Source organism: Schistocerca cancellata, chromosome 11 (genome assembly GCF_023864275.1).
Source record: "Schistocerca cancellata isolate TAMUIC-IGC-003103 chromosome 11, iqSchCanc2.1, whole genome shotgun sequence".
Classification (NCBI taxonomy): domain Eukaryota; kingdom Metazoa; phylum Arthropoda; class Insecta; order Orthoptera; family Acrididae; genus Schistocerca; species Schistocerca cancellata.
The window spans coordinates 55490115-55502701 of NC_064636.1; the positions used below are offsets into that span (position 1 = coordinate 55490115).

The following is a 12587-nucleotide window of genomic DNA, read 5'->3' on the forward strand; positions in this document are numbered from 1 at the left end:
AAATCTGATGTAGCTATAATTGCAAGCAATCTGTTTGACATATCACTGATAGTGTAATGGTAAACGGGAAGCATCGTAAATTTATAGTAACGGTTCGAAACACCTTGAAACACAAATTTTTTTCTGTTATATTTTGTTATTTATTCAAATTATTTGGCGTTATTTGTGAGTCTATAGTCACTGTGTCTATTATCCACAATGATTCCCTTCGTGTGCATGGAAATTAGCAGGATGGGTATATTAGCCATACTAATGAAGAACCTCCAGTTCCGTTCGTGGTGGTTCTTCTGTCTTCAGCGAAGGCTTTCCTCAGCCAATTGAAAAATATGAAAGTCACATGAAACAAAAGCAGCACATTTGCTGCAGGAAATACGAAACTGCCAAGACGCCTAAGTGATAGTTTCATACTTTCTGCGATATGATTAGCGCTCTCGCACCTCATTTGTGTTTATATGGACATACTTATACAGTAGACATTCAAGATGATAAAATGTGTAGGTTTATTAGATTACAATACACAAACTGTTTCACTGTTTCGAAACACCGTATCGAAACATTATATTGTACTGTTTCATTTGTTTCGAAACATTTACGTGTTTCAGTTTGCCCATCTCTAATCATCATCATTCATCCCCATTACAATCGGAGGAAGGCAATAGCAAACCACCTCAGCTAGGACCTTGCCTAGTCGGCGGTGAGTGTCTCCCGCATTGTTCCCTACGCTCCTCGGAGTATGGGACCTCATCATCTCATCGCTGAGGTGTGTGGCGCGGCACGTTATTTTTTACCGCCCTGCCACGGTCCAGCAATGTTCATTTGTCTAGCTAAAAGCTGTAGAAGAAAATACTAGACCACTACTGTCTATTGCAGGTCGCAACATACACTCCTGGAAATTGAAATAAGAACACCGTGAATTCATTGTCCCAGGAAGGGGAAACTTTATTGACACATTCCTGGGGTCAGATACATCACATGATCACACTGACAGAACCACAGGCACATAGACACAGGCAACAGAGCATGCACAATGTCGGCACTAGTACAGTGTATATCCACCTTTCGCAGCAATGCAGGCTGCTATTCTCCCATGGAGACGATCGTAGAGATGCTGGATGTAGTCCTGTGGAACGGCTTGCCATGCCATTTCCACCTGGCGCCTCAGTTGGACCAGCGTTCGTGCTGGACGTGCAGACCGCGTGAGACGACGCTTCATCCAGTCCCAAACATGCTCAATGGGGGACAGATCCGGAGATCTTGCTGGCCAGGGTAGTTGACTTACACCTTCTAGAGCACGTTGGGTGGCACGGGATACATGCGGACGTGCATTGTCCTGTTGGAACAGCAAGTTCCCTTGCCGGTCTAGGAATGGTAGAACGATGGGTTCGATGACGGTTTGGATGTACCGTGCACTATTCAGTGTCCCCTCGACGATCACCAGTGGTGTACGCCCAGTGTAGGAGATCGCTCCCCACACCATGATGCCGGGTGTTGGCCCTGTGTGCCTCGGTCGTATGCAGTCCTGATTGTGGCGCTCACCTGCACGGCGCCAAACACGCATACGACCATCATTGGCACCAAGGCAGAAGCGACTCTCATCGCTGAAGACGACACGTCTCCATTCGTCCCTCCATTCACGCCTGTCGCGACACCACTGGAGGCGGGCTGCACGATGTTGGGGCGTGAGCGGAAGACGGCCTAACGGTGTGCGGGATCGTAGCCCAGCTTCATGGAGACGGTTGCGAATGGTCCTCGCCGATACCCCAGGAGCAACAGTGTCCCTAATTTGCTGGGAAGTGGCGGTGCGGTCCCCTACGGCACTGCGTAGGATCCTACGGTCTTGGCGTGCATCCGTGCGTCGCTGCGGTCCGGTCCCAGGTCGACGGGCAAGTGCACCTTCCGCCAACCACTGGCGACAACATCGATGTACTGTGGAGACCTCACGCCCCACGTGTTGAGCAATTCGGCGGTACGTCCACCCGGCCTCCCGCATGCCCACTATACGCCCTCGCTCAAAGTCCGTCAACTGCACATACGGTTCACGTCCACGCTGTCGCGGCATGCTACCAGTGTTAAAGACTGCGATGGAGCTCCGTATGCCACGGCAAACTGGCTGACACTGACGGCGGCGGTGCACAAATGCTGCGCAGCTAGCGCCATTCGACGGCCAACACCGCGATTCCTGGTGTGTCCGCTGTGCCGTGCGTGTGATCATTGCTTGTACAGCCCTCTCGCAGTGTCCGGAGCAAGTATGGTGGGTCTGACACACCGGTGTCAATGTGTTCTTTTTCCCATTTCCAGGAGTGTACATCCAGTGAACGGTCGCAACATACATCCAGTGAACGGGATGTGGCTAGCTACTGAAATAAAAGTTTTAAGTTGGCAATGTAAATTTTCAGGTGTACTTTTACGATAAAGATCACAGTTAATACTGCTAAGTCTACACTAAGCGACAACACGATGTAAAGTTCACACGCACACCACAATCACACACGTAACCAGTTTATGGTATTTACACCCGTTACCGAAGTTAATAGAGTTCACCGGATCGTTTAGGTATGAAAATGCTCGCTCAAATGTTGTGCACTCTGCTCTACACGTAATACCTGTTGCAGTCTTAGATCGCACAACACGCCACTCGGTTTTAACTAACAGTCAAAAGCAATAATTTTGATACTCCGTCCGAAATTCCACACGACTTCCACTATACCGTTCACTTAAATACATCTTGTACTCCTTCGCGAACTCGCAATTAGCATTTTTCCGCGATTTTACAGTACTTTCGTCGGAGCTGCTTTCAGTGAGATGTTACTAGTTCGAACCCTCAGCCCCGACCCGCCTAGATCACACCAAAGGCTTTGTTCCCAGCGTAGATTGGCGCGAGCCTGCATTTTTCTGATTGGCTGATATCACAAACAGCAAATCAGGCTGCAGTATTATCCCGCGCAAACCCGCGCTTTACTTCAATGACCAGTCATAGTAAAACATTTCTTTCTATGGCAATTGCTAAATAAGTAAATTTAGAAAAGTATCACATATAAAATTACTCCTTCTGAAATTACCGATTAATTTGTGTCCTACTCACGATTTATTAGTACCATAAACTGACTGCACATTTAATTATAGTAAATCCCCTGTATAGTTTAACTGGTACGAGGTGCATTCAAGTTCTAAGGCCTCCGATTTTTTTTCTCCGGACTGGAAAGAGATAGAAACATGCGCATTGTTTTAAAATGAGGCCGCATTCATTGTCAATACGTCCCAGAGATGGCAGCAGCCGCGTTCATTGTCAATACGTCCCAGAGATGGCAGCACCGTATGGCAGATGGAATTTTACCGCCAGCGGCGAGAATTAGAACTGTTTTAAATACTTAAAATGGCGACGTTTTCCTTACTCGAACAGCGTGCAATCATTCGTTTTCTGGATTTGCGTGGTGTGAAACCAATTGAAATTCATCGACAGTTGAAGGAGACATGTGGTGATGGAGTTATGGATGTGTCGAAAGTGCGTTCGTGGGTGCGACAGTTTAATGAAGGCACAACATCGTGTGACAACAAACCGAAACAACCTCGGGCTCGCACAAGCCGGTCTGACGACACGATCGAGAAAGTGGAGAGATTTGTTTTCGGAGATCGCCAAATGACTGTTGCACAGATCGCCTCCAGAGTTGGCATTTCTGTGGGTTCTGTGCACACAATCCTGCACGACGACCTGAAAATGCGAAAAGTGTCATCCAGGTGGGTGCCACGAATGCTGACAGACGACCACACGGCTGCCCGTGTGGCACGTTGCCGAGCAATGTTGACGCGCAACAACAACACGAATGGGACTTTATTTTCGTCGGTTGTGACAATGGACGAGACGTGGATGCCATTTTTCAATCCAGAAACAAAGCGCCAGTCAGCTCAATGGAAGCACACAAGTTCACCGCCACCAAAAAAATTTCGGGTAACTGCCAGTGCTGGAGAAATGGTGTCCATGTTCTGGGACAGCGAGGGCATAATCCTTACCCATTGCGTTCCAAAGGGCACTACGGTAACAGGTGCATCCTACGAAAATGTTTTGAAGAACAAATTCCTTCCTGCACTGCAACAAAAACGTCCGGGAAGGGCTGTGCGTGTGCTGTTTCACCGAGACAAAGCACCCGCACATCGAGCTAACGTTACGCAACAGTTTCTTCGTGATAACAACTTCGAAGTGATTCCTCATGCTCCCTACTCACCTGACCTGGCTCCTAGTGACTTTTGGCTTTTTCCAACAATGAAAGGCACTCTCCGTGGCCGCACATTCTCCAGCCGTGCTGCTATTGCCTCAGCGATTTTCCAGTGGTAAAACAGACTCCTAAAGAAGCCTTCGCCGCTGCCATGGAATCATGGCGTCAGCGTTGTGAAAAATGTGTACGTCTGCAGGGCGATTACGTCGAGAAGTAACGCCAGTTTCATCGATTTCGGGTGAGTAGTTAATTAGAAGAAAAATCGGAGGCCTTAGTACTTGAATGCACCTCGTACTTCGTGAATAAACAAAACAATTTTCATTTATTTCTGTTCTTCTGCACTCATACAACACTCACACTGCTAATTACTACACATATAAAACAATTATAATTATGCAAATACATTAAATATTAGTCAAACATAACTTTACAACATTGTTTTGGCTACAACTGCTAGCACTGTCCGTCAACTGCTGACCTCTGCCGCCTACTAGTACAACTACATGCAGCTCTGTAACTCAGGTCCCTGGAGGTAAGAATAAGGGGAGATGGCGCTACGTATCCCAGCCGTACTACGTTTTGAAGCCATGGGGGCGTAGCTCGCTGCCATGACACTCTGACCAAGACATTGCCAGTGTGCTATAGCGCTGCGTGTATTACAGTCGCTAATTGCACCATATACGCATGTAACGTCATCAGATTGGTTGTTTCAAAGTTTTTGTTTAAAATAAAATCTTGTAAAGGCGAAATTCCGCGTTTCTTCTGATTAAAAATAGTTTTTAATGTAATATTACGAATAGCTAGCCTTCAATAAAAAACGATACAATTTTGTTAATTCAGTAATAAGCGTGTATCACAAACTAAATAATATAAACTGAAAACTAAGTTAGCTACACCCTCCCTCCAAAGCCCCATAAATACATCTTGTTTGTAATACGTACGACATTTCAGTTACGTTACATTACTGGGAAACACTGTTCATTACCACCAATATTTACTGATATACGGTGCATAGAATGGCAAATCTTCACAGTGTCCTGTTTAGGCCTATACTTTATGCCAGTTAATGTAGTGTAAGCTTTTAATTTGGTACATGATGAAGACAAAGTGAGTTACTCAACACTTCGATTATCGACGATACGTACGTATTATACTGAAACGTGAACTTGAAAACTAAGAATTTAATTCATTGAATTAACATACCTTTTGCAAATGTTTTGGGCGTGTAGGGAAAACTGATGGTACAGCATTTTCTCGGAGCCTTACTGTTGAAAGGGAAGTTCGGTCTATGTCCTCTTCTCGGAAATGCTGAGAACATATAGTGCTCCATTTAGACGCACGCCAATTCTTCCTCCTCACGACATTCTCCCACAGAGCTTTCCGACTTTCATTTTCAGGAAATCTAAAATCGTACAGGAGAAAAACACGCTATAGTACAAGTACCGATGTAGCACACGTTCGTTCACGATGAAGTTGTAAAATCACACTTAACGAGACAACTTACACATGAAATGTTATTGCCTTCGATTTCGCATCACAATCAGAACGATTCGTTCATCCGAACACCACACAAGTGACCATAATAGCGCAAAATCCTTCCAAAAGCGAGCAAGAAGCCTATGCACACAAGCTTACAGCAGCAATGTTTTGGTCGGATTGAGATGGCTACTCTCGGCTTCACATAGCTTCACAGCTGTGATGTCACGGCGTCTCCCTCTAGTCTTACCTCCATGCTCAGGTCCGTGTCAGCTGGAGACATCTGTCGATGGCTCATGTCTCTCCTTTTAGTTTCTGTGATACGTGTTTTTTGGTGGCGCGGGTTATCAGCCCACAGCCCCCGAGTGTCCTGGTGGGGCTGCCACCTCTACATCTACATCTACATCAATACTCCGCAAGCCACCTGACGGTGTGTGGCGGAGGGTACTTTGAGTACCTCTATCGGTTCTCCCTTCCATTCCAGTCTCGTATTGTCCGTGGAAAGAAGGATTGTCTGTGTGGGCTCTAATCTCTCTGATTTTATCCTCACGGTCTCTTCGCAAGATGTACGTAGGAGGGAGCAATATACTGCTTGACTCTTCGGTGAAGGTATGTTCTCGAAACTTCAACAAAAGCCCGTACCGAGCTACTGAGTTTCTCTCCTGCAGAGTCTTCCACTGGAGTTTATCTATCATCTGCGTAACGCTTTCGCGATTACTAAATGATCCTGTAACGAAGCGCGCTACTCTCCGTTGGATCTTCTCTATCTCTTCTATCAACCCTATCTGGTACGAATCCCACACTGCTGAGCAGTATTCAAGCAGTGGGCGAACAAGCGTACTGTAACCTACTTCCTTTGTTTTCGGATTGCATTTCCTTAGGATTCTTCCAATGAATCTCAGTCTGGCATCTGCTTTACCAACGGTCAACTTTAAATGATTATTCCATTTTAAATCACTCCTAATGCGTACTCCCAGATAATTTATGGAATTAACTGCTTCCAGTTGCTGACCTGTTATTTTGTAGCTAAATGATAAGGGATCTATCTTTCTATGTATTCGCAGCACATTACACTTGTCTACATTGAGATTCAATTACCATTCCCTGCACCATGCGTCAATTCGCTGCAGATCCTGATGCATTTCAGTACAATTTTCCATTGTTACAGCCTCTCTATATACCACAGCATCATCCGAAAAAAGCCTCAGTGAACTTCCGATGTCATCCACAATGTCATTTATGTATATTGTGGATAGCAACGGTCCTACGCCAGTCCACTGCGGCACACCTGAAATCACTCTTACTTCGGAAGACTTCTCTCCATTGAGAATGACATGCTGCGTTTGTTATCTAGCAACTCCTAGCAGGTTTCGCCAATAATCTCCACAACAACAAAACAGGAGCCTGCCGTTGTGGCCGGGCGGTTCCAGGCGCTTCACCTCATGGCCTGGACACCTGCCAAGGTTTTATTTCAGGGCCTGACCCTTTAGATAGCTCGTCTTCACCACGACTACAGAACGCTATCCATCCCTTCGCAGTAAGGCCTATGTGCATCAACGTGGTTCTGGTTTCCAAGGATCTTCCGCTGTCCACATTAGGGGACTGTGTCTGCTGCCACACAATCACAAGGAGGAAAAGGAAATGAAGGGAATGTATAGGATGGGACAGAACAGAATAGGATAGGACAGGACAGGACACTAGACGGGACGTTGTGAGACACACTTTGTCTGGATCCTCTATGGAGACCTGTCCGGCTTGGGAGGCCCTGCCGGTAGTTACACCACCGCCGGCATAACCCTCCACTTCATTGGATCACACAAACCCCCCCCTCGCCCACACGGACAGTGTTTCGTTAAGGCGGTGTCTCCTGACTCATGCCTATAACAATATCGTCCTAACAAGTGACAGGAGCGCTGCGAAGGCGCTACACCTCAGGTGGTATTCCAGACTATGGAGAGCCTCGGCAAATCTGTTCGTGTGTAAGCGGGAATTTTGAGTAGACCGGATTGGCTTTGAGAACTTGGGTTGAGGAGGGACGCTTGCCAGGGTAATCCCTGCAAAGACCGTCGGTGGGCGTCCATCGCACTGTCGTACACTCACGACCCCGCTCCGTTCTCCTGCCCGCAGCGTGCGGCGGCATGGACAACATGTGCACGGTGTACGACCTCAACAACCGGGACTCGACGGGCGCCGCCAAGATCGTGCGCGAGCTGGCGGGCTACGAGGGCTTCCTGTCCTCCTGCCGCTTCATCGACGACCAGACGCTCATCACCGGCTCCGGCGACATGAAGATGTGAGTACTGCCAGGGGGCCCGGCCCTTCTGTCTGCCAGTGTACACCCGTCACCAGCTACTGCCACCTGAAGACCTTAGTATTAGACTGATGCACAACTTCCTAGCTTTCCTCCAGAAGTTTAACAAACACAGTAGATACACGTAACAGAGCCTTTATCCACAGGGTGGTCGCATCCGTGCTTGGCGACATCGCCGTGAACGCACATTGGAAGCGTGTATTCGTCATCGCCATACTGGCGTATCACCGGGCGTGATGGTATGGGGTGCCATTGGTTACACGCCTCGGTCACCTCTTGTTCGCACTGACGGCACTTTGAACAGTGGACGTTACATTTCAGATGTGTTACGACCCTTCGTTCGATCCCTGTGAAACCCTACATTTCAGCAGGATACTGCACGACCGCATGTTGCAGGTCCTGTACGGGCCTTTCCGGATACAGAAAATGTTCGACTGTTGCCCTGGCCAGCACATTCTCCACATCTCTCACCAACTGGAAACGTCTGGTCAACGGTGGCCGAGCAACTGGCTCATCACAATACGTCAGTCACTACTCTTGATGAACTGTGGTATCGTGTTGAAGCTGCACGGGCAGCTGTACCTGTACACGCCATCCAAGCTCTGTTTGATTCAATGCCCAGGCGTATGAAGGCCGTTATTACGGCCAGAGGTGGTTGTTCTGGGTACTGATTTCTCAGGATCTGTGCACCGAAATTGTGTAATCATATGTTAGTTGTAGTATAATATATCTGTCCAGTGAATACCCGTTTATCATCTGCATTTCTTCTTAGCGTAGCAATTTCAGTGGCAGTACAATATATATATATATATATATATATATATCAAAATTTGAAAGCACTCGGTGAAGAACTATGTATATGCCATATGGCGCTCCAGTAGATATTAAAAAAAAAAAACGGTCGTATTGGAAAGTAACGCTGTATCAAAATTTGAAAGCAATTGGTGAAGAACTTTCAGAGATATACGATTTTAAACAAATGAGCATTCACATTTTTATTTATGTAGATGCACAGAACTGTACACTATCCAACTTTGGATTTTGCACTCTAAAAATTGTGTATGAGTGCTCCTCGAGTCACACGGCAAACGTCCAAGCGATAGTCAAATTCGTTCCATACGTTATGTAACGACATCCTGTCAGGTGGTCCTCACAGCAGCATTTATGCGTTCTCTGAGCTGTTCCAGTGTTCTGGACAGTAGGGGTAAATAAACAGGGTCCTTTCTGCACTCTTAAAGGGAAAAGTCAGGAGGTGTTCGGTCAGGTGACTTGAGGTCCAAGGGAACAGAACCACATCATCTTCATCACTACGCCGAATCCAACGATGCGAAAGTTCATCGTATAGGTAGCGACGAACATATGTGCTGCAATGTGGTGGTGCACCGTCTTGTTGGAAGAGGAAATTCTCGGAATCAGCAGCCTTTTGTGGAAAAATCACAAGTGCAACACATCTAGGTAAGGGGTACCCATCTCAGAGATCTCTCTTTGAAGAAAAACGGCCTATGTAGCTTCGTCTGTGCCACTGGGGAGGAAGCATTAACTTTGGGCGAGTCTCTAACATTCTGCGTGGTGTCTGTTTGTTCTATATCGTGTCTCCCTACCACTTTCGCGCAACGACGCTCTGAGCGTGTTTTTTAGGGAATTCAGTAGTTTGAACCTGGGGCCAGTTGCTGGTAAGGAGATTCCAGACCACACATGACATGTAGAGTTCAGAAGAGTTCAGTGAGACTAGCGATGGTATAACCAAATACTTAATGATTTCAGCGTCAGCTCCACTGCACTCCCTGTAAAAGAATCTTAATACTAACTAAATTTAGTGGAAGGGGTTCAAGGCTTTCCTATTTTTAGTTAGCTGGTAAAATAACGTCGGAAAAGCAGTTAAGTTTACCATTGGAAATTTTATTCTACTCACAGAACATTGTTTATAAATTGCACTATTGATAAAAGGAAATGTTTTAATACAGGATGGTAAAAACCAACTGAGTTCAACAAAAATGTGAACGAATATTCCCTGAATGGGTTTCCAAGTTCTACAATGGATTGAAGGATGACCTGTGCCATATCACATCTATAATCTAGGTTTAAATTAAGTTTCACAAAAGAGAAAACTATCAAAATGGTCTACAGTGACCCTCAATTATCTTTAATTACTTATCTAACTTGTCGTAAATTACAGTGGCTGATGTGGCTTCTCAATAACTATATAACAGAAAAATCATCGCGTTTCAGATTTTTACTTCAAGTGGCAAATTTGAACACCATGAGCTTTAATTGATGATCGACACTAGTATTACGCAAAAAGGGGATGTAACAGATGAGACTTCTGCAGTTCTGAGTGAAGCTTTATGCGCTGTTATGCGGCATCGCGTGCGTTCATTACCTTGTCGGTGTTCGTCAGGGGGCAGCGGACAGCACAGCTCTGCTCACCTCGCCGTCTCGGAAGCAACTCTCTCCTAACTTCTCCTTACTACAATTTACCAAAGTTGGTTTAAAAAAAAACTATCCGGCTGTGTTTTCATCTGACCAGTCATGGTCTCAATGTTAACCTTAAGCTCCGCCTACAAAAATTCTGTCTATCCAATGAGAAACGTTATACTTCTCGTAGTGGGGCAATGTTATTAAACTTTGCAATGTAACAGAGACGCGAAAAAGTCTCACGCTAAAAGTTGCAGTCGGTGTGGTCCTTTTAATGTTATCGTAAGATCTATACTGTTCTTCTGGAGGGCTCTATCTTTTAACATGGGCTGGGGGTTGGTCCTGACGTAACAGAGACGCGAAAAAGTCTCATGCTAAGGCTCTAGCTTTTAACATGGGTCCTAACGGTTAGCTGGCGACGTGGGTGTCTGTCCCTCTTCGTAGGGCCTTCTAACTTAACACGGTTCTGCTCTCGGCTTCTGTTCTCGTTTCTCCCCTCGGAACTGCGTTTGTCTCACGGTGGGAAGGTCTGACATGCATTTAGGCATTCTTGTGTTAGTCTGTGGTATTCCATTTGCTCACTCGTTACTCGTATTACATTGGTTAATTTAATGTCACGATTTATTCAGAGCTATGTGACATACTACTGAATTTGCTTATCATGTCAGGGTTTTCATGGAAGGTGTTGGATTTGCTTGACACCTTACAACACGTAACAGAGCCCTTATGCACAGGGTGTAACATCCATGTTTGGCGACATCGCGGTGAACCCACACTGGAAACGTGTATTCGTCATTGCCATACTGGCGTATCACCCAGCGTGATGGTATGGGGTGCCATTGGTTACACGTCTCGGTCACCCCTTGTTCGCATTGACGGCACTTTGAACAGTGGACATTACATTTCAGATGTGTTACGACCCCTCGCTCTATCCTTCATTCGATCCCTGCGAAACCCTACATTTCAGCAGGATACTGCACGACCGCATGTTGCAGATCCTGTATGGGCCTTTCTGGATATAGAAAATGTTCGACTGCTGCCCTGGCCAGCACATTTTCCAGATCTCTCACCAACTGAAAACGTCTGGTCTATGGTGGCCGAGCAACTGGCTCGTCACAATACGCCAGTCACTACTCTCGATGAACTGTGGTATCGTATTGAAGGTGCACGGGCAGCTGTACCTGTACACGCCATCCAAGCTCTGTTTGACTCAATGCCCAGGCGTATGAAGGCCGTTATTACGGCCAGAGGTGGTTGTTCTGGGTACTGATTTCTCAGGATCTGTGCACCGAATTTGCGTGAAAATGTAGTCACATGTCAGTTGTAGTATAATATATTTGTCCAGTGAATACCCGTTTATCATCTGCATTTCTTCTTGGTATAGCAATTTTAATGGCAGTACTATATACATCAAAATTTGAAAGTACTCGGTCAAGAACTATGTATATGCCATATGGCGCTCCAGTAGATACAAAAACACGGTCGTATTGGAAAGTAACGCTGTATCAAAATTTGAACGCAATTCGTGAAGAACTTTCAGAGATATACGATTTTAAACAAATGAGCATTCACATTTTTATTTATGTAGATGAACAGAACTGTACACTATCCAACTTTGGCTTTTGCACTCTAAAAATTGTGTGTGAGTGCTCTTCTAGTCACACGGCAAACGTTCAAGCGGTAGTGAAATTCGTTCCATACCTTATGTAACGACATCCTGTCAGATGGTCCTCACAGCAGCATTTATGCGTTCTCTGAGCTGTTCCAGTGTTCATGACAGTAGGGGTAAGTAAACACGGTCCTATCTGCACTCCTAAAGGGAAAACTCAGGAGGCGCTAGCGCAAGGGAGAAGAGCCACATCATCTTCATCACTACGCCGAATCCAGCGATGCGAAAGTTCATCGTATAGGTAGCGACGAGCATAGGTGATGCAATGTGGTGGTGCACCGTCCTGTTGGAAGATGAAATTCTTGGAATCAGCAGCCTTTGGTGGAAACAATCACAATTGCAACACGTCTAGGTAAGGGGTACCCGTCTCAGACTTCTCTCTGAAGAAAAACGGCCTATGTAGCTTCGTCTGTCAAACTGGCGAGGAAGCATTAACTTTCGGCGAGTCTCGCAATTTCATGAGGATTTCCAGAGCCCCACACTTGCACATTGTGCGATTACCCTC

The 12587-nt window shown here is 46.1% G+C and overlaps 1 protein-coding gene across 1 annotated transcript in view; it reads left to right on the plus strand.

The window, feature by feature from the left end:
* The window catches only part of LOC126108536 (guanine nucleotide-binding protein subunit beta-2), a 170056-nt gene that overhangs the window by 87323 nt on the left and 70146 nt on the right, over positions 1–12587 (plus strand). Inside the window, exon 5 of the mRNA XM_049913821.1 lies at positions 7815–7980. Within this exon, the coding sequence (XP_049769778.1) occupies positions 7815–7980 (166 nt within the window). The remainder of the gene's footprint in view (positions 1–7814; positions 7981–12587) is intronic.